Here is a 26,435-nt window from a genome sequence, read left to right as displayed (position 1 = left end):
CCTTGGTTGTCCTGAATTTACTGGAAGGGAAGGAAGGACATGAGAATAAGGGAAATTATTGGGGCATAATATTCAGATGGCAGATTGGGAAAGGTTATGCAAAACAGATCTGAAATTTATGGCATGTTGTACGCTGAAAGAAAATTATATGAAAATGATGTACCGGTGGTATATGACGCCGAGTAAGCTAGCAAAAATGCATAGAACAAGTATGAATACCTGCTGGAAATGGAAAGAAAAAGAAGGTACCTTTTATCACATATGTAGTGGTCATGTAAAGTAATAAAGGCTTTCTGGGAAATGATAGATAATGAACTGAAAAATAAGTTTGAAATAACTTTTGTAAAACACACACACAAAACACCCAGAAGCCTTCTTATTAGGAATTGTAAGTCAGTACCAATACAGTGATACCTCGGGTTAAGTACTTAATTCGTTCCAGAGGTCCAGTCTTAACCTCAAACTGTTCTTAACCTGAAGCACCACTTTAGCTAATGGGGCCTCCTGCTGCTGCCGCGCCGCCAGAGCACAATTTCTGTTCTCATCCTGAAGCAAAGTTCTTAACCTGAAGCAATATTTCTGGGTGAGCGGAGTCTGTAACCTGAAGCGTATGTAACCTGAAGCATATGTAACCCAAAGTACCACTGTATACCAAAGGAACAGAAAAGACTTTTTCAGCAGCACAGATGCTACTAGCCCAAATATGGAAAGAAGATAGAGTCCCTACCAGAGAGGAATGGCAAAGTTGTTAGACTACGCCAAAATGGCAAAACTGACCGGAAAGCTCAGGGACCAAGAAGACAAAATTTTAAAGAAAGAATGGGGGGGAAATATAATTTATTTAGGAGACCACTGTAAGCAGATTAAAATATTAGCAGGATTTTAACAACACTTGTAATGTAACAAACACTATGGACAATATGAAGAGATATAAAATATAGACTATGATATAATACGCAGTTGAAAATGTTGACATTAGGACCCATGGAGGGGATATGGGGAAGTCTCAAGATTCAGGAAAATCTCTTTATGTGGATATGTATTTGGTTTTGTTATAAAATTATATTTGTAAAAACAAATAAAAAACATGTTGTTGTGTTTAAAAAAAGAGAATAATGGAAATCTTTTAGTATAAAAATGATATTTAATACATAGGCAGAGATTGCAGGAGCATCAGGTATCACATGGAAATCGTACAGGTGGAGCCCAGGATAACCACATATTTATACATCAGGAGCAGGAGCTGGAAGAGTTATAGAGACAGCAGATTTTCACACACCATTTCAAAGAAGGGGGTTGAGATTGTAGCTCCCCCTCCAACCCACTGTAAACGGTTTAAAGAAATGCACTTTAAATGAGCCAGAGGTTCTGCACATAATATGCGTTTGTGGAAGGCAAGCGGATGGATCATAGAACACTGCGTGCACATTTGTTTCAGGTAAAAGGTAGCGTGAAGATAGAGGAGAAGCCTCCTGCCAAGCTGGGTCTACTTTGAGCAGGGCATGGGGACTCTTTGGCCCTACAACGGTGGCTGAACTACAATTCCCATCATCCATCTGGTCATTGGACACACTTGCAGGCCTGATGCCTGTGTGAATGGATCGTGCATCTAGAGGACGTGTCTCATGGATTCTGGGACAGGACGTCCTCCGAAGACATCAACCAGGAAAGCATTTTGTGATGGCCTGGGATTCGGACTCGGAGGCTGAACCTGAGGGATCCCAGCCAGCACAGGAGTCCCCGCCTCCAGAACCAGCTGAGCTGGGGCTGGGGCATGAGCCTGAAGGGTCCTCACCTGTGCTGCACCCCGGGGCAGATAAAAGCCAGCCAGCCCAGTCCCAAGTTGTGGGAGCAACATTGTGGTTGCTAGTTCCTGCTTGAACCCTGGCCTGCTTTTCTGCCTGAGCTCCTGACCCGCCCTGGCTCCCTGCTTGCAAGCCTGTTCCTGACTTCACCCGATTCCCTGCCCTGCACCCAGCTTCTGCTGCTACGGACTGCCTCCACATTGCACCTTTGACCACGGACCGGACTTGGACCACGCCTCTCAGGTAGCCCACAGGAAGAGTGTCTGCAAAACCATGGCAGTTCACAGTTTATTGGAACTGGATCCGTGGTCAAAGGTGCAATGTGGAGGCAGTCCGTAGCAGCGGAAGCTGGGCGCAGGGCAGGGAGTCGGGTGAAGTCAGGAACAGGCTTGCAAGCAGGGAGCCACAGCAGGTCAGGAGCTCAGGCACTTTGGGGGGAAAGAACATCGGTTTAAGCACATCTTCACAGCTATTGTGCATTTTGTTCCTCATGAAGGTGGCTACATTGAGACCAAGCATGCCTGGCAGTGGTGAAGACAAAGCATGTGGGAAATATAGTGGCTCTCTTTTTCCCCAAAATGACAGCTGGTAATCCTTACTTGGATATTCTGGTTCTTCCCCAAACCTGAGACCTGTGTGGCAGTAGATGGGTTTGTTTAAACTAGGTATGTCCCAGTTATGTATAAGCCATGTAGATGGGAGTAACACCTTCTCAAGAGAAGTTTAACAATCAGTTCCTCTTCCCAGGGAATTCTGGGAATTGTAGTCCTGTGAGGGAAATAGGGGGGTCGCTGAATGAATTTCAGCACCCTTAATAGAAAATAGATGCGGGTGTTACTGTGGATTAAACCACAGAGCCTAGGACTTGCTGATCAGAAGGTCAGCGGTTCAAATCCCCGCGACGGGGTGAGCTCCCGTTGCTCGGTCTCAGCTCTTGCAAACCCAGCAGTTGAAAAGCACATCAAAGTGCAAGTAGATAAATAGGTACCGCTCCGGCGGGAAGGTAAACGGCGTTTCCATGCGCTGCTCTGGTTTGCCAGAAGCGGCTTAGTCATGCTGGCCACATGACCCGGAAGCTGCATGCCGGCTCCCTCAGCCAATAAAGCGAGATGAGCACCGCAGCCCCAGAGCCGGCCATGACTAGACCTAATGTTCAGGGGTCCCTTTACTTTTACCTTTACTGAATGAATTTCAGCACCCTTAATAGAAAACAGCTCCCAGAACTCCTTGAAGGAAGCTGTTAATGTTTAAAGTGGTGTCATAGTGCTTTAAATGTCTGGTGTGAATGTGGTATAACGTAGGTACATTGATTCTAATAGGTCTACTCTGAGCAGGACTTAATGGGGTACAACCCAAAGATTAGGATCTTTGGTATATGATAATGATTCAAAATATGGATGACTACCATTAAGGGGGCGGGGAAGCTGTCAGGGTCCTGTCAGGTTGTCAGTTGAAGGGTGGCTGCCGTGGGAGCTCCAGAAGGCAGTGGGTTCAGAAGACAGCTGTCCTGTTCAGCATAGCCAGAGGAGCACTGGAAATAATATTGCTTAGCATTATTAGAACTTAAATCAGAAATTGTGACAACAGCCCTGCAAGGTGGAACACTCTTGCTACATGCCCTCCCACATTCCTCAGATGACAATAGGGACATTCTATTCCACATCAGTACCACTGCCAGTTAGTTGCATTCATTGATTAGGCTTCCCTAAATGCAGTACATAAATTCAAAGATTTCTGTGCTTAAAATACTGCAGATTTGTGTGTTTCCTCTAATAACTTTTGTATTTGACCAGGAGGAAATGCTACATCAGTGATACTGATGTAGAATAAGGTAAAGGTAAAGGGACCTCTGACCATTAGGTCCAGTCGTGGCCAACTCTGGGGTTGCGGCGCTCATCTCGCTTTACTGGCCGAGGGAGCCGGTGTACAGCTTCCGGGTCATGTGACCAGCATGACTAAGCCGCTTCTGTCGAACTAGAGCAGTGCACAGAAACACCATTTACCTTCCCGCCGGAGTGGTACCTATTTATCTACTTGCACTTTGAGGTGCTTTTGAACTGCTAGGTGGGCAGGAGCAGGGACGGAGCAACGGCAGCTCACCCCGTCGCGGGGATTCGAACTGCTGACCTTCTGATCGGCAAGTCCTAGGCTCTGTAGTTTAACCCACAGCGCCACCCGCGTCCCACCAATATAGAATAGGATGTCACTATTTTCATTTGAGGAATGTTGGAGGGTATGTTGTTATCCTTGCATGGGGGGGCTGAAGTGAAGAGGGTGGTAGCTACCCTAAGGTGAGAGTGGGAACCTCAGGACCAAGGTCAGCATGTGGCCCTTCTGGCTTCTCTACCTGGCCCTTGATACACGCTGCCATACACACTGCACCAACTGAGCCTTGCATCCTCCTCAAATGTTCTTGCCTGGCCTGGAATGTGTCCTTAAACTCTTTCCAAAGGTAAAATTTGCATTTGTTGCTCCGCCCATCTGTTGCTCCGCCCACCCCAGAAGGTTGCCCGGCAGAAGATGTAGCCCTCTGGCTGAAAACGTCCCCCACACTCACGCCCTAAGATGAACCTCAGAGTTCATGCTGAAAGCAAGATGCTCCATCTCACGGAAAGTTCCAGAATCAATGGGAGGCCCAGCGCCCCCTGGTGGAAGGAGAAGAAGCCATGGAAGTTTCCTCTAGATGGGTTTAGCGGTTGCCTGCTTCTTCATGGCGCCCTTATGGGGAAAATGAGATTTGGAGGACCGGAGAGAGGGATGTGCTGGCAGGCAGACCAAGGAGCGAGTAGCGCTTAAACCCAGGCCTTGACTTGGCTGCTCCACTCCTTGGCGCAGCCACACAGCCCCCCGTCTTCGTACCACCGCCACTTCACGCCCTTGTACGTGGCCCGGGCCCAAGGCTGGAAGCACAGGAAGAGGCGGAGACGCCTGACCAGGCCGCAGTAGATGGCCATAGCCACCACGATGAGCGGAGACATGATGACAAAGCCGAGGATGATCAGGGCGGAGGAGCTGTTGTCGTCCAAGATGGTCTTGCAGTAGGAGGCTGTGGAGTGGAGCACCTGCGAGGGGGCGGAGAGAGAGTGAGTCAAAAGCTGAGGCTGACATGGGAAGGGAAAAGAATCGGGACCAGTTCATTGTTACCCAGGCCGCCTATTGAATCATAGGACTGTAAGAGTTGGAAGTGTTATCAGAATTCTAAGGTCTCAAATATAAATTAAACGTTCATAAATGTACAAGGCAAACACATACAGAAGTATATAAACCACGTGTCTGAAATAGTACAGGACAGCAATCCTGAAGCCGTTTTGACTCTCCCAGTGACCTCAGAGATTCCTCTGCAGTAAGGGAGGCAAATGGGGAAAGCCTTCCCATTGTCTTTTTGCTTGCAAATTCTGTCTTCAGGTCATATTTGTGTATGAAAGAATGGATTCAGGAACTAAACTATTAACCATCACAAAAGTATGCCCAGACTGCCTAGGTAATGCAATCAGTGACCATTATCAGGTATCCTGGCAGACAGGATTTCTGCTGTAGACCGCCTCCTTCTATGATGTATGTATGATGTTTTGGGGGTTGGTCTTAGGCTACAGGGCGGGCAATTTCAAAGGTCTATATAAGGGTTTGCACACCATTGTTCTGGGTTCTCTCCTCCCTCCTGTGTGTGGTGAGTGGGGACCCTGTTGCAACAGTTCCTTGAATAAAGATCAGGCTTACTAGCCACTTTGTTTCTCAATATTCTCTGGTTGGCCTCTGTTATTTTCTCCTACCAATAGGGAACCCACTTAAGGACTCTATATGGGCTCTTGGATACCCCATAAGGGAAAAGGAGCAGGGTTTTTTTCCCTTATAACAGAAGGGATCCTGAGGATCATCTAGTCCAACCCCCTGCAACGCAGGAATATGTGACCTGGATTAAACCCGCAACCTTGGCTTTCACAGCACCATGCTCTAACCACCTTCACTGTACTTGCTCTTTGGCGCCGGCTGGAAACATTCCTGTTTAGACAAGCCTTCCCAGATGCTTATAAAGTTAAGCTAATTTCAATCTGTTTTAGTATTTTAATTTTGGAAGTGCGGCTGTGACTTTTATTGATTTTCCTGTTTTGTTTTTTGTAGAGGTTTGCTCGTTGGTTGGTTTTTGGTTTTTTTGCAATTAAGCAGTGTATAAATTATACCATACATTTAAAGCAGGGGCGGGTAGCACTTCCAACAGCCTTGGCTGTTCTGGGTTTGTTGCTTAAGACCTGAGAGGACCAGGGTTCAAATCCAGTGTGGCGTCAAAGTTAGAGTGACAGGCTATGACCTGGGAAAGACCAGGGTTCAAATCCCCACTCAGCCATGAAATTCACCAGGTGACCTTGAGCCATCTCTTAGCCTAACCTACCTCACAGGGTTGTTGAGAGGATGAAATGAGGAGGAGGAGAACCACATACACCACCTTGAGCTCCTTGGAAGAAAAACATCGTCTATAAATATAATAAACAAACAAACAAATCCCCCACTCAGCCATAAGGAAAGAGGGTGGAGGAGAACTATAAGCTCCTACCAGGAGATGCCAGGGATTGAATCTGGGGACTTCTGCATACAAAGCAGATACTCTGCCCCTGTTGTTGTTGTTGTTTAGTCGTTTAGTCGTGTCCGACTCTTCGTGACCCCATGTACCAGAGCACACCAGGCACTCCTGTCCTCCACTGCCTCCCGCAGTTTGGTCAAACTCATGGTGGTAGCTTTGAGAGCAGTGTCCAACCATCTCGTCCTCTGTCGTCCCCTTCTCCTTGTGCCCTCCATCTTTCCCAACATCAGGGTCTTTTCCAAGGAGTCTTCTCTTCTCATGAGGTGGCCAAAGTATTGGAGTCTCAGCTTCAGGATCTGTCCTTCCAGTGAGCACTCAGGGCTGATTTCTTTCAGAATGGATAGGTTTGATCTTCTTGCAGTCCATGGGACTCTCAAGAGTCTCCTCCAGCACCAGAATTCTAAAGCATCCATTCTTTTGTGATCAGCCTTCTTTATGGTGCTGCTCTCACTTCCATACATCACTACTGGGAAAACCATAGCTTTAACTATACGGACCTTTGCTGGCAAGGTGATGTCTCTTCTTTTTAACATGCTGTCTAGGTTTGTCATTGTAAATACATTGATATTGAAAAGATAATAGTCACTCTAATAGCCACCACTGTGCTCACCGAAAATTAATTTTCAGCCCTTCACCATTTGCAAAGCATTCATTTCACTCAGTTCTCCTCACTCCTTTCACCACTTCTCTACACCCTGATGTCAAAAAGGTGGTGTTATTTGTGTCTGACGCCCTCACCAGGTTAATTAATACTGAACAGATACTGTCAGAGCCAGAGGGGAGGAAAAGAAATGGAGTTTGATGTTGGAGGGGAAAGATGAGACTCAACCGATGAGCAATGATGAGGGGCAACCTGAGCTGGATGACACTCCTCCTTCCCTCTGTGCCAAATCCATCCCTCACTTTTGCCAATGAAAAGGCAGCTTCAAGAGGTAGCGTTTATACTCGGCCAAGCAGGAAATTAGAAATGAAACAAGCTTGCAACAAACCGCGGCTCCAGCTCAAAGCTGATGCTCTACATACTGTGGAACTAGGGGTGTTTCTGAATATTATTTGCTGGGGACTCCAAGTGCACTTGTGGTCTTCCCATTGAGGCATCTGGTTGGCCACAGTGACCCCAGGATGCTGGACTCAATGGGCCTTTGGCCTGAACCAGCAAGAATTTCTGAGGTTCCTATGGTCCTAGCAAACACATGAGACCTACCTTTGGCCATGTCCCATCATCAATCTGTTTAGCTGGGAACTGGGAGTGCATCTCCGAGGATTCAAGCAAGGGACATTCCCAGCTGTTCTGAAGAACCAGTGTGATGTCATGGTTAGCATGCCTGACTAGAATTTGGGAGTCGTGGGTTCATCCCACCCACCCCAACCAGGAATCTTGCTGGGTAGCAGAGAGAAGTCCACAGTCAGAAACCAGAGAGAGACAGAGATGAATCAGGCTGGGGAAGATGCCAGGGCATTTTCCACTCCTGCTGTGACCAGTTCCCCTCCCACCCCTCGGTATCCCAGGACCAGAAGAGGTATGAAGAGGGCAGAGGAGAGACAGGAGTCTCAGATTGCTTGGGAAGGTACCTGGAAGAGGAGGGATTTTAGGCAGCGGTCTTCAGCCTTCATAACTGTCTCCTTGAGGCAAGACCTACTGCTAAGAGTTGTGCTCATTAGACTTGGCTCCCCTAAGAAGCCTTGGTTCTTTTCAATAAAGAGTTAACCTTATTTACTCCATGTGATTTATTGCTGGCTGGCTCCCTGACAACGTCCCAACAAGGGGGAACCTCTATAAAAGGTGCAAATCAGGCCCAGTGAGGAGCATGGCCTGGGCAGGGAGTCTCAAGGGCCAGACAGAGGTCCACATTTGACCTCACCCCCAGACCTGAGGTTCACCACCCCTGCCTTAATGCTCCAGGATCCTACCACAAGCCCGTCATCATGGCGTCGAGTTTCTCAGCATGACAAACGTTCCTCGTTCAAAAAGAAAACCAGGAGGGGGAAATAAGTGAGCTTCTATGAGCCATTGCTCCTTGGGCTCATCAATCGGCTTCAATCTCATAAAGGGAAATGAAATGACAAAATGAAACTGCCTACAGATTGAGTTCCCATGTGGCTGCTCTGCCTCTTCTTCCCCTGTTGTATATTCAATCTCCAGCCTGCCAGCCTGCCCTGATAAATTGCCGAGAGAAGCTAACAGTCATCAGATTAAAGGTTTAATTATCCATTATGTCTGCCCGGCCTGGTGACAGCTCCTCAAGCTCTTACCCAGGGAACAGGCCGGCGGGAGATTCAGGTGACAGCTCTCACCTGGATGGCTTCCCAGTTCTGCTCAAGGGGACTCGGGGGTTTCTTAAAAGGGTTTGAGAAATGTCCACCAATGGCATTAAAGTCTCTGTGTAATAGAACACCTGCATTGCATGCAGAAGGTCTCTGGTTCAATCCCCAGCATCTCCAGGTAGGGCTGGGGAATCTTCTTTCTTTCTTCTTCTTTGGTGATCACTCGTAGCCAAGTAAGATTATCTTCCATAAACACGGTTTCAACAATGAGCCCGTAAGTGACTGCGGAGGCCAACTCTGGATCCACACGTCCTTCCACAGTGGGGACATTGGTTTCCGAGCAGGAGTTGATCACGGTGTGGATTTGCCAAGCGTGCCTTCCTCTTAGCACATTTCTCCCTTGCGTCCTGAGTTCGAGTGTCTTCAAAGCCCATGACACCTTTGGCAAAGGCTGTTCTCCAACTGGAGCACTCACAGGCCAGTGTTTCCCAGTTGTCAGTGTTTATACTACATTTTTTTAGATTTGCCTTGAGAGAGTCTTTAAACATCTTTTGCTGACCACCAGCATTACGCTTTCCATTTTTAAGTTCGGAATAGAGTAGTTGCTTGGGAAGACGATAATCATGACCAGTCCAACGAAGTTGATATTGAAGAATCATTGCTTTGACACTGGTGATCTTTGCTTCTTCCAGTACGCTGATATTGGTTCGCCTCTGTCTTCCCAAGTGATGTGTAAAATTTTTGGAAGACGCCATTGATGGAAACTTTCGAGGAGTTGGAGATGGCGTTTATAAGTGGTCCATGAAACCCCGGAGAGCTGCAGTCAGTCAGTATAGTAGGCAAAACAGCTGCCCCCCCCCTCAAAAGTAGAGTGCGGATATCTAACTGTTGGAGATGCAATAGGGATAATGCTTCTCTAAAACCTGTGTTTCTTCATCGTACTATATTGAAAGATTTTTGGCAGGAGGTAACTGAAACCATCAACAGAACTGTACCGAACAACCTTACATTTACAGAGCAAAATATCCTCTTGAATTATATACCCTGCACATGAAACCTTACAAAGGGACAGTATGAATGGATTCTCCATGCCCATACCCCAGCAGAAAGACTGAAACTGATAAACTGGAAAAATAAAAATGCGGCTCCCTTCTCCGACTGGATTGAAGACTTATACAAACTCGCAGCATATGAACAGCTTGCATATAAACGCAGACTTGCCATGGACAAATTCAATGGTATTTGGAATCCATTCTTACAAATACTGTTAATAGGTCAAGATCTGGTGAAGTACAGTAACAACCTCGTAAAATATACAGTTTTGGGGTTTTCCCCCTCCCCCCCCCCTTTGTTTTCCTTTCTGCACGGGTTCTGTTTCTCTTTTTCTCTTTTTTGTTTGTGTCTCATGATCCCTAGCTAATACATGGGTAGGCAAACTAAGGCCCTTCTAAATCCGGCCTGCGGACAGTCCGGGAATCAGCATGTTTTTACATGAGTAGAATGTGCCCTTTTATTTAAAATGCATCTCTGGGTTATTTGTGGGGCATAGGAATTCATTCATTTCCCCCCCTCCAAAATATAGTCCGGCCCCCCACAAGGTCTGAGGGACAGTGGACAGGCCCCCTGCTGAAAAAGTTTACTGACCCCTGAGCTAACAGGACCAATGGTCAGGGATGATGGGAATTGTAGTCCAAAACATCTGGAGGGCCAAAGGTTGGGGATGCCTGGACTAAACCCTTCCAGCCCTAGAATTCTATGATTCTACCACCACTAGGGATAATGGAGAATCCCATCAGAAACAGAGAGCCAGGTGTGGTATAATAGTTAGAGTGCTGAAACAAGACTTGGGAGACCAGGGTTCGAATCCTCACTCATCAATGAAAGCTCACTGGGTGACTCTGGGCCAGTCACAGTCTCTCAGCCTGACCTACCTTGCCGGGCTGTATGAAGAAAAAACAGGCAGGAGGGGAACTATGTGCACGACCTTGAGCTCCCTGGGAAAAAATATGGGCTGTAAATCCAATAAGTAAATACAGTGGTACCTCGGGTTAAGTACTTAATTCGTTCCGGAGGTCCGTTCTTAACCTGAAACTGTTCTTAACCTGAAGCACCACTTTAGCTAATGGGACCTCCTGCTACTGCCGCGCCACCGGAGCACGATTTCTGTTCTCATCCTGAAGCAAAGTTCTTAACCTGAGGTACTATTTCTGGGTTAGCGGAGTGTATAACCTGAAGCGTATGTAAACCCAAGGTACCACTGTAAACATTTTCACTTCTTCATTCCATGTCTGCACCAGAAATCAATCCAGCAAATACAATCGGTGACCACCGTTATTGTTCGTTCCAGTATGCAAATAGTACATAATTGATTGCACTCCCCCTTGCTGCCCATTTGCACCGTGCTTCCTTTGCAATGAGATGAATGGGGTGGAATAATGTAAAGGCTACGTAATTAATCACGTGGCTTTGCTGCAGCCAACAATGAAGTGAACAGTCGACTTTTTTGGCAGAAGGCGGATTGCAGCGGAATGGAAACGCTGCTCCATGTCACGAATGGAAAAGGATGCCTTCCTCCAACTACCACCACTCTATACATTGCCTTCTGCTGCTTACTAACTGAAAGGTTTGACACCCTGCCCATCAGAGCCTGTCGGCCTTTTGTCTTGCCTGCTCTCTTTTTCCGTGGCCAGCGTGCCTTCGGCTGCAAATCACGCAGAGCAAAGAAACAGATGCCGGCTTTATGAGCGGCGCTTTATGACTCAGCCTGAAATTAAAACCGGCTGAGTCCAAACGCGGCTGCTTGCTGCTGCCGCTGTTTCTTTTGTCACCCAAGAGGCCGGCGAGAAATGGAAATTCTTGTCTTGTCCCAAAACAAATGAAAAAGGGCTGCAATATTTGTCCTCCTTTACTACCGCAGGAGAGGCTGCTAAATGGGCTGGCGTTGATTTGAAAGGCGTCCGCAGTGCCAGGATATTGGATGTTGCGAGGCGGGGGGAACATTCCGGAAAGGGCAGCTGAAAAGGATCAAGGGGTTGGAGCAGCCCCCTGGTGCGGAAAGGTTGCAGCGCTTGTGCCTTTTCAGCTTAGAGAGAAGGAAATGAAAACGACTTAATGGAGCCATTTCTCAAACTTTCTCCCTTTTTTGTAGCCCCTGCCCATAGGAACGCAAGCAGAGCTGGCTGGATCAGGCCAATGGCCCATGGAGTCCAGCATCCTGTTCTCACAGCGGCCAGCCAGATGCCTATGGGAAACCCAAAAGCAAAACATGAGCATTACAGCCCTTGCCCCTTCCGTTGTTTCCAGCAGCTGCTATTCAGAAGCATTTCTGCCTCCAACCGTGGAGGCACAGATAATAATAATACAGTGGTACCTCGTGTTATGTACTGAAGTTCTCACCCTGGGCCAGCAGGGGGATACTGTAGATAGTTTTCACTCAGGTCCACATATGCAAATAAGGGATTGAAAGTGACGTTCAGTGATTGGATAGTTACAGAAAATGGTTACTGTTGCATTCTAGTGGAGCTCTATATAAGCAGGCTGGCTGAACCCTTCAGTTCAGTTCAGTTCTGGCCTGTGAATAAACAAGACCTGTTTGAAGAATCGCTGTGTCGTCTGATATGTTCACCCACAACTTAACACCTCGGGTTACATACGCTTCAGGTTACAGACTCCGCTAACCCAGAAATATTACCTCGGGTTTAGAACTTTGCTTCAGGATGAGAACAGAAATTGTGCTCTGGCAGTACAGTGGCAGCAGGAGGCCCCATTAGCTAAAGTGGTACCTCAGGTTAAGAACACTTTCAGGTTAAGAACAGACCTCCAGAACGAATTAAGTTCTTAACCCAAGGTACCACTGTAATAATATATTATTTATACCCCGCCCATCTGGCTGGGGTACCCCAGCCACTCTGGGCGGCTTCCAACAGAATATTGAAATAAAATAGCCTATTAAACATTAAAAGCTTCCCTAAACAGGGCTGCCTTGAGATGTCTTCTAAAAGTCTGGTAGTTGTTTTTCTCTTTGACATCTGGTGGGAGGGCGTTCCACAGGGCGGGTGCCACTACCGAGAAGGCCCTCTGCCTGCTTCCCTGTAACTTGGCTTCTCGCAGCGAGGGAAGGTGGAGACGCAGTATACCTTCAGGGATACTGGATCGAGGCCGACTTTAAAGGTCAGCACGAACACTTTGAATTGTGCTCAGAAACGTCAGAGACCATCAGAGTTGACAACACTAGCTTGATGGATCACGAGTCCATCAAGGCAGCTTTCAAAGTTCTCTTACTGATGCTGCGATGTCTAATGAGAACTATTTTCCACTGCATGTTTGAGAAATGGACGTTGAGGTCATTCATCGTGGCAAGGGGTTTCGTCAACAGCTATGATGAGCTGCCCTTGCTAGAAAGGGGAAAAGATGAAAGTCATCAGCCAAAAGGGAGCCCTTTTCAAAAAGCCAAGCAGTAATGACTGCTTTTCACCTTGTTAGCTGCGCCGGGCAGGATCAAAGAACAAAAAGCCAAACTGAAATGCGAAAGGGCAAGCTAGCATCCTTAAGAGTAGACAGCCATGACCCGCTTCAGAAAAACTCCCCCTGAGACTCTGAATTCTGCATCAAAGCTAGACTTGATTGATAGGTAGGTGCAGCAGGGCAAGCTCCTCAAAAGTCTGCCCCCAGCTGGTGAGAAGGGGCAGCGCTTCAGCGACACTTTACTAATGATGCAAATTCATAACCAGCGGCAGATCTGGCCCAAATACCTATTTTGCATCTAGTTTCCGCTGCTTCTTTCCTCAGCTAACCTGCATCAACAGTTTATTGGTGGCTCCAGTCAATTCCTCTGTTACTTGTTGGTTTTATTCAGGGGCGCCAACTGCAATAAAATATGGAGGGGGGCACATAATCGATCACAAGACGTGGCACCTGGCCTCCTCAGATATTTTATTGGGCGGGATGAGAGTGTTGCAGCACTGGGAGATGGCAAAAACTGACCCCAAAGAGCAGCAGCGCACAGCTGGATTTTCCCTGACTTCTCCTGAGGAGACTCCTCTTGAGAAAATGTCTCAGCAGCTAAATCCCTGCACAAACTGTGAGCTTTTCTGGAAATCCGGGGGGAGGGGGGTTTGAGGCATGACTTGGTTAGATAGGTTGCTGGGATGTAGCAGGTAAGATATAAGACCCTAATAAGAGCTGTATCTAGTCTATCTAGTCCAGCATAGTGTTCTCACAGTGACCAAGCAGATTAATTAATTTGTTTGCTTGCTTATTGCATTTACATCCCACCTTTTCCTCCAAGGAGCTCAATGTGGGGTACATGCTTTCCCCCACCCTCCTTATTTAATCCCATAATAACTCTGTGAGGTAGGTTAGGCTGAGAGGCTTGCATCAGGCCATCCAGTGAGCTTCCTGGCTGAGTGGAGAATTGAACCCTGTTCTCACAAGTCCCGGTCTGGCATTCTAACCGCTGTGCCACCTTGGCTCTCATTGGCTCTCAGTGGAAATTCCCATTTGCATACCAGACTGCTTTCCACACTACGCTCACAAATGCCTTCTCTGTTCTCTGTCCTGGTGAGCAAGAGGCATTGTGGGGGTTTAAAGGCATATTCCAGTCAGGCCAAAACACTCAGGGAGGGTATGAAACAGAGCCAGTGAGGGGTGAGGGCAGTGGACTGTTCTGAGGTCAAGGCAGACAACTCTGAAAGTGTGATTGCATATAGCCGGTAGGCAGACTAAGGCCCCAACCAGTTTTTAATTGATTTTTTTAAAAAGTGATCTTCTTGTAATTTTGCACGTTCTATGCTGTCTGTCAGGGAACTGCCATCAGTGTCCGAGGGAGAGAGCAAGGTCCAAAGGGATCCCAGAGAGCATCCCGGGAGTGGGAGGGACAGCCAGTCTTCTGGGGAAGAGAATCAACATAGCTCCAGTGGAGAAGGGGGGGCAGATGGGGGAATCGGCGAGGCGGTCCCATGATTCCTTGCTGGGGACCAGCGGGGAGAGTAGGGGTCCTCCGCTTCCCACGCCCTCCTTGCACAGAAGGCTTTCGCGCAGGGAGAGTAGGAGAAGACTAGGCGTCAAAGAGCTTTTTTGCTGGAAGAAGTTTAAGAAACGCCCACTGACAGATTCTGCCAGCGATTGAGACGGTCACGGGCGAGTGGCTGCCCAGACAGGAAAGGTTCACTCAGGTAATCCAGCCAGAGGTTGGGACAAGCTTACGCACGAGCAACCCCTAGAACCATTACACTGTCTCACTGTATTTTTCGTGAACAGTGTGGTCTATAAATATCTAAATAATGAAATGAAATGAAAAGGGTCTGGAAAGGCGGCCAGAACAAAAAAAAAGGACAGATGAGGAGAAAAGGTGGCCTTGCGGGCATCGTGACTGATTCCTTTTCAGGGCTGCCTACTTTAGCCATTAGTCCAGCGAAAGGATCTGCTCATCAGGCAGAGCCTAATGCAGGGAGAGAGGAAAGCTTTCTCCTTCTTCGCCACCCTCTGCTTTGAAAATGGCCCAGGGGGAAAAAAGCCCGAAAGCACATAGAGAGAACATTATTTAGTGGACAAAAGCAAAGGTTTGGATAACCCTTTTCGAGATGGATGGTCTGTTAGAGAGAGAACCAAGCAGGCTTTGAGAGCGGAGCTGCTAAATGGAGAGGGGGCATTTGTTGACGGCCCCCCCCCCCGACCTTGCTAAAGTGGTCGGTGGCTTTTTTTAAAAATAAAAAGGAGAAGGAGAACTCAGCAACAGGCAAGCCTAAAGAAAAGAAACCAACAGTTCCCAAACATTTGGAGGCCACTGACCCCTTGGCTCCATAAACTCGTCTCCAGCCAATGCCCCCTACCCAATAAAAAGGGATTATTCAGAATAACAGTTTGCACGCCCCACTAAGGAGCTAGGAGACAAGGGACAAGGAAGAATGAGCAGAGGGGGAAACCGTGATTTGGAGCTTGGGGGAGGCAAATCCAGAAATCAGGACCAAACAATAGATCTAAAGGACACAGCAGAGCTAGGAAGACTACCCAGCCCAAACACATGGCCTTTAATGGTCCTTTGCGTGCCGATTTCCCGCCTCCCCCAGTAGAAATAAAGACACAGAACACCATGAATAAGGTTAATGGGCTAAAATTGGCCACAACGTTATTGGTTACAGGTAAGAGCGGTATTGGCTTAGGCATTGGTCCTTATCCACTATCCGGCTTCAGCCTGATTGCCTGAAGACCGGGAAGGGTTAACACCAGCAGGGGGAGCCCTGCTGATGCACATCAACTAGGTACTCCCCCGGGGTCACCACTCCGCCGGGGCCACCACCGCTTTAGGCCCTGGCCTCCACAGGCTTCAGACGAGGCCACGCCCCTCAGAATCCTTTAACAGACTACCCTTCAATATTTGGGGGAGGTGATGGCACTCCTCCCCCCCAACACATCTAAATAACAATACCCCTACCAATATCCAGAAACCAGGACCAAACAGTAGATCTAAAGGACACAGTAGAGCTACAAATACTACCCAGTCCAGACACATGGCCTTTAATGGTCTTTTCCGAGGTGCAATGCCTGTCTGAAACCCTTAAGAGTTTCCATCAGTCAGTGTAGACAATACTGAGCTACACAGACCCCCCGGTTTGACTCTGTATAAGGCAGCTTCCTATTTTCCCCAAACATCTTGCCACCTCTTCTCCAGGAAGTTGCTCCAGCCCCGCTGAACATTTCTCCACACCTTTCTGGCTGCTTAACAATAGGCTTTCGGGATGTGCTGAGATGGTGGATGGGGAGAGCTCCTGCATGACAGGTAATTAGGACCTATAAAATCTTGGAGAGCTTCCTCGTTCCTTGGAACGCTGACAGTAAACAACCCCAATGAAGTAGGCGGTCTTGCTCCTCTGTGGCTGAGAAAATGTCAGCGCTAACAAATATCTGGAAGGAGGAAGCTTAAAAAAGGGACACACAGACTGTACAGATTGAAACAGCATCGAGCTATTCCCTTACTCTTTTGAGGGGGGAGACAGGGAGCTGTGTTTAGAAGAGCTAATTGTGTTTGGAGGGAGACATGGCATCCTGTTGTTCTTTCCACCCACTTTTCCTGCAGGTCAAAGAGGCACAGCAGGTTCTTAAAGCGACTGGAATACCTGACAAACCTGTTCAGCCAAAGGCAAAAGTATGAAAGTTCTGCAGGGAAGGGGAAAGGGAAATTAAACTTGCCATCATCAATGTATCTCTCTTTTTCTCTGGAGATATAAAACATGGGTAGGCAAACTAAGGCCCGGTGTCCAGATCCGGCCCAATCGCCTTCTCAATCCAGCCTGTGGACGGTCCGGAAATCAGTGTGTTTTTACATGAGTGGAATGTGTGCTTTTATTTAAAATGCATCTCTGGGTTATTTGTGGGGCATAGGAATTCGTTCATTCCCCCCCCCCCAAAAAAATATAGTCTGCCCCCCCACAAGATCTGAAGGACAGTGGATCAGCCCGCTGCTGAAAAGGTTTGCTGACCCCTGCATAAATAGATTTGGTAGGTAAGTAGGTAGGTAAGTGGAAAAGCTAGATAGATAGATAGCAGACCCTCCAAATGTCCCTATTTTCCAGGGATGTCCCTGATTTAGAGAAGACGTCCCGGTTTCTGATCTGATGCCGGAATGTCCTGCTTTTCCTTAGGACATCTATATATGGTGCTGTGTCCTATATATGGTGCTGTGGTTTAAACCACAGGGCCTAGGATTTGCTGATCAGAAGGTTGGTGGTTCGAATCCCCGTGACGGGGTGAGCTCCCGTTGCTCGGACCCTGCTCCTGCCAACCTAGCAGTTTGAAAGCACCTCAAAGTGCAAGTAGATAAATAGGTACCACTCTGATGGGAAGGTAAATGGCGTTTCCGTGCACTGCTCTGGTTCACCAGAAGTGGCTTAGTCATGCTGTCCACATGACCCGGAAGCTGTACACCGGCTCCCTCGGCCAGTAAAGGGAAATGAGTGCCGCAACCCCAGAGTCGGTCACGACTGGATCTATTATTATTATTATTCCCTGCCTATCCCTGGATTGCCACAGCCATTCTGGGTGGCTTCCAACATATATAAAAACCTAATGAAACTAATGAAGGGCTGCCTTCAGATGTCTCCTAAAGGTTGTATAGTTATTTATCTCCATAGCTGTTAACTTTTCCCTTTTCTTGCGAGGAATCCTATTCGGAATAAGGGAATTTCCCTTAAAAAGGGGGAAAAGTTGACAGCTATGCTTATCTCCTTGGCTCGATGGAAATAGGGACGTCCTAAGGAAAAGTGGGACATTCCAGGAGCAAATCAGAATCCGGGATGGCTTCTGTTAATCCAGGACTGTCCCTGGAAAATAGGAACACAGAGGGTCTGAGATACTGCAGTATACAACAGCTTCCTGTGTTCTTATATCTTCAGGGAAGGACCGTAGCTCAGTGACAGAGCATCTGCTTTGCATGTAGAAGGTTGCAGGTTCAATCCCCGGCCTCTCCAGGTATGGCTGGGAGTGTCCCATATTTGAAGATGCCAATACTGAGCTAGATAGACCAACTCAGAATAAGGCAGATTCTCATGTTCCAATGGAATTGAATCAGGGAAACAGAGATCTCCCTTTGTAAACCCTGTGTATAATCAGAAATGGCTGGTTTGGTTATCGTAAGGAAATTTCCACTGGCGTGGAAAACAAGCAACGCATGCAGCCCCTCCTCCGCAGGGACTGATTGCCGCAAAACCCATCTCATTTGTTCATTTTATTAGCCAGCGACGCTCTTGGATGCCCAATTGAGCAAGCTGCCTCCTCAATGATGGCAAAGCCATCTCAAGCAAACAACCACAACCGTCTCCCAGGCGAGGGCTGGATCAGCAGCAACAATCAATGCGCAATTAATCGCCCCGATCAACAAATTGTAGGAGAGCCTGCTTTTCGAGCTGTAAGGGGCCACACAAATGGCTTTGCCTTATACCCCCCCTGGAGCCCAGGGATTGTTCACGAAACAAAACCGCACACCGAGGCCGTTTGAATGCCTTCGTTCTGGCACTTTATTTACGGTAAGTTAGTGCCTCGAAGCTGCTTCAGCGCAGACGCTCTTAAATCAGTTCAAGAGTAATCAAAAAGATAAAAGGAGAAAGGAAGCCTTTAATCATTGAAGAGCTGAGGGCAGCTCCAGAGGCTCGAGGATTTGTGGGTGGGTGAGAGGCTGGAAGAGGATCCCAGTTTTGTCAGCACGGTCACTCTGCAAAGGGCACCTGAAGGAGGAGAAAGCTGGAACAGAGACCTTCCAGAGCCAGTGAAGGGTGTGGCTAATAAGAAGAAGAAGTTTCTTGTACCCAGTCCATCTGACTGGGTGTCAGGCTTCAGGGAATCAGCTTCCTCCCCGCCCCCTTTGGCAGTAGATAAGCAGAACAAAGAGGAAGGAGTCTTCTTACCAGTTAGAAACTTTAATAATCAAAGTGAGATAACAGAGAATCCATTCCTCGGAATGAAGGTGCTCTCAATTAAGGGTCACACCCACTTCCTCCCTAGTCACCCACATCACTACTGCGTCTTGTAACCTGATCTCGCAACCACTGTGCTTTCTGGGCTGCCACCTTATCTGCTCTTCTTGACCTTGGGCTGAGCAGATGAATACTTTCCAGAGACAGTGAATCTGTTAACCCTCTCTCTCCCAGTTCTCCTCCTCCTAGCTGTTACCCGTCCAGTACTTCCCAGCTTCTGCCTTCTGAACTATGTCCCTCTGCAAACCGCTGTTCCAAATCTATACTGTTCTCCTGCTCCTGGGAAGATTCAGGATCCTGATCAGGAGCAGGGGGAGGGGGAGGGGGGGCACCCCCCATTCCTCCTCAGTGCAGCTCTCCTCAGCACGGCGCCTGACACTGGGTTGTGCCAGCCACCCTGGGTGGCTTCCAACAGCATATACACAAACACAACAGAGCATCACACATTAAAAGCTTCCTGATACAGGGCTGCCTTAGGATTTCTATGGAAGGTCTTATAACATTTATCGCTTTGACATCGGATGGGAGGGCGTTCCAAAGCTTGGGGGCCACTGCCGAGAAGGCCCTCTGCCTGGTTCCCTGTAACCTCACTTCTCGCAGTGAGGGAACTGCCAGAAGGCCTAGAGAGAAGGGAGGGGCCTGGGGAGAATCCCAGGGGCCAGAGAGAGAGAAATAAATTGGAGGGCCACATTTGTAGAGGAGTCTGATGTTCCCCTCCGCAAATGTTGTACAAGGGGTAGGGAATCTGAGAACTATCAAAACTTGAGTCGGCAAGCGCAAGCTCCTCAGCAGCCCCAAGGCAGAATGATGAAGGGAGAAACAAAGCCAAATATTCTCAGCTCACCCCTTAACGGAAGAATCAGAGAGCGGTGCATCCATGCACAGCCCATGTGCGGAATACCTAATGAGAACGAAATTAGTTTGTCAATTTGAATAAATTGCAGGTTGTCCAGCGGAGGCTGGGAAGGAAGCCCGTGCAGCGCTCTGGGATCCGCGGCTGTAGGGTGGATTCTGTTTCTGCAGTTGCTGCCAGTGGCTGGATATCACCCCCCCCCCCCAAAGCGCACACACTCTTCCTTTCTCTGTTTAATTGAATAGACGAATTGCAGAGGCCGCATCTAGCAGGGAGCAGCCTTAATTAAAATGAAATTAAAGAGATTTCAGCCTGCGTGAAGGCAAGCGCAGACAAAAGCAGGAGAGCAGGAGGGCTGCTGGCAAAAGTGGGGGGGGGGAATCGAGGGTGGCGGGGAAATGGAGAGAAATATTGTGACAATAAAATAAAAAACTGCGGTGAGTAATCAGCGCTGGGAAGGATCCTCTGTCAGCCGAGACGTTACTGTATTTATCCAGATTGTCACAGAGGTTTGGTAATTACTGCAAAGCTATTTTCGTGGGCTTTTTTTTTTTTTTAAGAATGCATAATAATTTGCTTTCCTCCCCACATCTCCTGGCTCCGACTTTCACGCTTGCTTTTCTTAAATCTGCAGCAGGAGTAGGGACACTTTGGCCCTCGGGATATTGTTGAACTACAACTCTCATCTGACCCAGCAAGCATGATGTTGGGAGTTGAAGGCTATGCACTTGCTTCATGGTTGGAGGCAGTAACCAGTTGATGGAAACTGCAGAAGGGGAGAGTTGCCGTTGTGCTCAGGGCCTGTTTGTGCGCTTCCCAGAGGCATCTGCTTGGCCACTGCAAGAAGAGTGTGCTGAACTCAATGGGCCTTTGGCCTTATCTACACTTGAAGGAGCGTCTCGACTCCCATCATTCTGCCTGGACACTGAGGTCCAGCTCCGAGGGCCTTCTGGTGCTTCCCTCACTGTGAGAAGCCAAGTTACAGGGAATCCGGCAGAGGGCCTTCTCGGTAGTGGCTCCCACCCTGTGGAATGCCCTCCCTTCAGATGTCAAGGAAATAAACAACTTTCTGACTTTTAGAAGACATCTGAAGGCAGCCCTGTTTAGGGAAGTTTTGAATGTTGATGTTTATCGTGTTTTTTATATTCTGTTGGGAGCTGCCCAGAGTGGCTGGGGAAACCCAACCAGATGGGCAGGGTATAAATAACTTCTTCTTCTTCTTCTTCTTCTTCTTCTTCTTCTTCTGGCTCTGGCTCTGGCTCTTCTCATGTTAAAGGATACTGGAGAGTATTCAAGGATAAACGCCGTACCCCAACACATGCATCCTAGACCATAGGATAGACGTTTATAAGATTATGCATGGCATGGAGAACATAGATCGAGGAAAGCTTTTCTCCCTAGAACTCATAGACTCCCTAGAACATTAGATTTCAGGGCAAACGGAAGAAAGGACTTTGTCACGTAGTGCGTAGTTAAGCTATGGAATTCGCTTCCCCCAGGAAGCAGTGAAGGGCCACTAACCTGGATGGGCAACTTTAAAGCTATTATCAGTGGCTACTGGCCATTATGGCTATTCTCTGCCTGCTCAGTTGGAGGCTTCTGAATACTAGATGCTGGAAAGCTCAGGAGTGGAGAGGACCCTTGTGTTTGGGTCCTGCTGGAGGGTTTCTCATCAGGACATCTGTTTGGCTACTGTGAGAACACGATGCTGGATTAGATGGCCCATTGACCTGATTCAACAGGCTCTTTTTGTGTCCATTAATTTTTCCAACTCTACTCTTCGTTTGATACAGCCCAGTGGGGATTTACTTCCGAATCAACATGCATAGGACGGCACTGATTTGGTGTGTTTACTAATGCTTTCCTGGGCCCTGATGATTTCAGTGGCATTATTCACCAATAAGAGGGGAATCCTGCTCAGCATAAGGATGCGCCAATCTCTCCATTTCCGTTTCTCATTTCCCCAGCCTTAAATTAGTTCATCAGATTTTTGAATCAGTTTGCAATTAATAAAACAAAAAGTCCTTGCGAAAGTTCACCTGTGTTTAGCGGCTCTAAAATGAGAACGGAGCCAAATTTTTGTGCGTGAGTGCACACACCCTTCTTCTTGGCCAAGTTTCAGCTTCTCACGCCCCATCTAAGCCAGAGCTTTAGTCCAGCCAGGTTTCTGCAACCTAATGAACTGCTAGAACAGAAGAGTGTGAAGCCACAGAGTGAGAAATGTCAAAGCCACATCCTGAGAAAGGTACTGGCAAACTGGCGCTGTCCATTGCTAGCTGGTGCTGAAAATTTAGAGTGGCGTTGGCTTTTTTCCAGAGCTCTGACCATGAAAGCTACTTCATAAGCCCATTGGTTTCCAATGGAGACTGGCCCTTTAGTATGGCTAACTGATCCACCAACCTCAGTCTGTCCTCGGCCAGCCCCCATTTGCTCGCCTTCTTACTTGCATCCAGACCAAGAGGGTGCTGTTTGACCTCCTTAGTTTCAATGTTGCTTTGAGCAGATGAAGAACTAGAATGAGTTGCTTCTGCATATTCGTGGCTCAGCCAATCATTGGCTCTGGCTCCACCCACTGTTTGGGCTCCCTGCACTCTGCCCTGCCAGGCCACAATGGGCCCCAGCCAATGTTTTCTATATTATTAATTATTATCGTTATTTATTAAATTCATATACGGCCCTTCATCCCAAAATCACAAGGTGGTTTAAAACATAAACATACAAAATGACACATATAATGATGCATTAACACAATGAAATTAGACACACTGGAAACCAAGCCATATGAGGAAGGGTTGAAGGAGTTGGTTATGTTTAGCCTGGAAAGGAGAAGACTGAGAGGTGATATGATAGCCATCTTCAAGTATCTAAAGTGCTGCCGTGTGGAGCAAGCTTGTTTTCTACTGCTCCAGAGGGTAGGAACCAAACCAATGGATTTCAAGTAACAGGAAAGGAGATTCCAACTAAATATTAGGAAGAACTTTCTGAAAGCAAGAGCTGTCTTCCAAGCTATCCCATCCCAGTGGAACGGGATAACTTGGAAGGTGAGGGACTCTCCTTCTTTGAAGGGACATTTTAAAGCAGAGGTTGGATGACCGCATTCCCTTCTGGAAGATTTCCAAGGGCCACATGGCAGTGGTGGGCAGGACCAGGGGCAGAGGCACAAATATAACTTATCTTTGCCATTTCAGCACATACTAACAAACGCACCCCTCTCTAGTCTCCATCCAGCCAGGCAGGAGACTTTATCAGAGTCCAGCCTGGCAGGGCTGCTGGGGTATGTGGCTTGCGGAGCGTTCCAGGGGCCAGCTGGAGAGGCCTGGAGGGCCACACTTGACCCCCAGGCCTGAAGTTCCCCATTCCTGTTTTAAGAAGCACTTCCTCCAGGCATGTTTTAGGCAAGGGAGGAGGCCAATGCCATCAATGCTGCTTTCTCCATGATCAATACGCCTCTATGATGTCTCCCGTTACCCAGCATGTTCTTCCTAAACTAAAACAGCATCATGCTAAACTGAAAGCACAAAAAAATGTTTTACAGAAGATATTACTGTAATTTTTTTATACAAGACCCGCCATAACCTGCCAATACAAGGAAAATGAAACCACCACCACCATCATCATTATACTGCCCTATACCTGGGGGTCTCAGAGCAGAATAAATTCAATATATAAAACCACAAAATACCCAATAAAAATAAAAACAGCAACTCAATACTCCCCACCCCCAAAAAACTCCCCAAATTTTAAAAGGTCATAGTATGTAAATCGGATCAACCAAAGGCCTGGTTAAAGAGCAACATTTTTGCCTGGTGTCTAAAGGTGTATAATGAAGGCGCCAGGCGAGCTTCCCTGGGGAGAACATTCCACAAATGGGGAGCCACTGCAGAAAAGGCCCCGTTCTTGTGTTGCCACCCTCTGGACCTCTCAAGGAGGAGGCACATGAAGAAGGGCCTCAGAAGATGATCTCAGGGTCTGGGTAGGTTCATACGGAAAGAGGTGGTCTTTTCCCCCACCATTATGTTATTGGACTACAGCTTCCATCAGCTGTAGCCACTATAGCCAGTGAGTAGAGGGTGATGGGATTTGTAGTCCACAAACCTCTGGTGGGGCCAAGTTGCTGCCACTTTGGGGAGTAAGGTATGTGGCCTCCCACTATCTCTGGAGCCTCTTTGTTTGAATGCAAAGACTCATCCTGGGAACATGTGAAAGAATAACACAGACTATGGGGCATCTGGGAGTGTGCAGAGGTGACATCTTTCATCATTTAGTAGTCACGTCCTGCCCACTTCATCCATCCTTTTATAAATGTATAGGTAAAGTTAGTGCAAGAAAATACCACCCTAGGAAAAAATGCTTTGAGAACTCTACAATCCTGTCAGCCATTCTAAGAACAGTTGGCCAGGGGTGGGAAATCTGTGCCTCTCAGATTACATCTCCCATCAGCCCCAATTGGCAGAGCCCATGGTATGGGATGATGGGAGTTGTAATCTAGCTATCAAATTAAAGGTAAAGGACTCCTGGATGGTTACATCCAGTCAAAGGCGACTATGGGGTTGCAGTGCTCATCTTGGTTTCAGGCCGAGGGAGCCAGCATTTGTCCACAGACAGCTTTCCAGGTCATGTGGCCAGCATGACTAAACCGGTTCTGGTGCAACAGAACGCCGTGATGGAAACCAGAACATGTAGAAACACCACTTACCTTCCTGCCACAGCAGTCCCTATTTATCTACTTGCACTGGCATGCTTTCGAACTGCAAGGTTGGCAGGAACTGGGGCAGAACAACGGGAGCTCGAACCGCTGACCTTCTGATCAGCAAACCCAAAAGGCTCAGTGGTTTAGACCACAGTGCCACATGCATCCCTAGTCCAGCTATATGGGGCAGGGGAGCACCACGTTGCCTAACCCTCTGAAGCAAGGTAAGGGATTGGGCTTCCTAACCAGAAGCATCTGCAAGTCACATGTCACTTACCCGGGAATGGCACTGGAACCCAAAGTAGACCACCACGATGGTGGGCAGGAGCACGATGGCAAAGATGGCGGCCATCAAGAGGAAGTTCAAGAGGAAGGCCAAAGAGTTCATTGATGCCACCAGGCATGTCCAGGCCCAGCAGCCACAGGTGCTACGGCGCTCCATGGGCAGCAGCTGATCATCCATGTTGTAAGGCGGAAGTCCCTTGATCATCCGCGATGTGTCAGACAGGCTGTCCATGTCATAGTCATCCATCTCCTGATCAGACATTTTTGAAGGGATCAAACAGTGGCCGCAGCCACTGAAAAATCTCTTTTCAAAAAATCCCCCTGCTCTTTTCTGCCCTGGAATGCCTTCGGAACAGAGAAAGTTGTTGCTAATGTAGGCTTCTCAAAAGAATCTGTGTAGGCTTCTTTGCAGGATCTGGCTGACTTCTGCTGGATTTGATGGGCTTTGGTTTTGATCCAGCAATGCTGTACTTCTATGCAATTGGCCAACATCAAGCATTAAATGGAATGGGGTGGAGAAGACCTACCAAGAGTCCTGGTGGACGTTTCCAATGTCTGGTTGTCCCCCAAACTCCTTCCCACAGAAGTTGATCTTCGCCCTGGGCTTTGTCCAGATCTTCTGTTCAAGCAGAGATGCTCTAGCTGGAAGTTTGGGAAGAGAGGGAGAAGCCACACACTTGAACGTGGGTTGTTGCAGGCATGCTTTCCGCTGTGATGTCTCGTTCTACAGGAGTCCCTGCCCTGTTCTGGGACAACCCATGATGCTCAAATCACCTTCCACACAGCCTCTTCAGAAGGAGCGATCTAGCAGTCACCTTTGCGAGAATCAGTCTTTGGACTTCGAATCATTCCTCCTCTCTCTCTCTCTCTCTCTCTCTCTCTCTTCTGCAGTTCTGGAAGGCAGAATTTCTCTCTGCCCAAAGTTTTTTCTTTCTTTCCAAAATCCCCCAGAAACATCAACAGACCAGATTCTTTGCTTTGTTCAAAGATCCCAGCGATGCACAGCAGTGAGCGCAGAAGGACAGATCCTGAGTTTAATGGGAGGGTGCTGCATCTCCCTGGCTTTCGTCTACATCAGATGCTTCCTCACTGTTAGCCGGCTCCGATCACTGTGCAGTGCTTCAGGGTTTGCAGGCAGTTTCATTGACTCTCTCGCTCTCCCCCGACATTAGCCAATCATTGGCAAGAGCTGCTCCTCAACCCCCCCTCCCCTCCCCTATCAGCACCACTTACTAAACACAGTGCCATCAAACCAGGCCATTATGAACTCAAGTATACATATTGCAGAAAGAAAATAAATAGACCAGCATTTCATTTTCATTTCACTTTTAATTTGCACGCTGCCTTTCCATGTTGCTGTACACAAGGCAGCGTACGAGCCGTTGAAGCCGCAAAATATACAAAGGTCACGCGTCTGATAACAATCCAATCCAAAGCAAATAAGTCACACGACTTTAAAATAAACGCACATCGAATAAAGCAACATTCAACAATT

The 26,435-nt window shown here is 47.8% G+C and overlaps 1 protein-coding gene across 1 annotated transcript; it reads right to left on the bottom strand.

The window, feature by feature from the left end:
• Positions 1 to 4,253: 4,253 nt before the first annotated feature.
• On the bottom strand, positions 4,254 to 26,060 carry TMEM278 (transmembrane protein 278). The gene is made up of 2 exons (XM_083454376.1): positions 24,933 to 26,060; positions 4,254 to 4,867 (listed from the first exon to the last, which is right to left on the bottom strand). The coding sequence occupies exons 1-2, from the start codon at positions 25,200 to 25,202 to the stop codon at positions 4,598 to 4,600; spliced, it is 540 nt and encodes a 179-aa protein (XP_083310502.1). The 5' UTR covers positions 25,203 to 26,060; the 3' UTR covers positions 4,254 to 4,597.
• Positions 26,061 to 26,435: the final 375 nt, after the last annotated feature.

Source organism: Podarcis tiliguerta (genome assembly GCF_965153285.1).
Source record: "Podarcis tiliguerta genome assembly, chromosome: 8".
In the NCBI taxonomy this organism is placed as follows: domain Eukaryota; kingdom Metazoa; phylum Chordata; class Lepidosauria; order Squamata; family Lacertidae; genus Podarcis; species Podarcis tiliguerta.
Note: the sequence above shows the minus strand (reverse complement) of the source record. Positions and strands in the feature narration are given on the sequence as shown.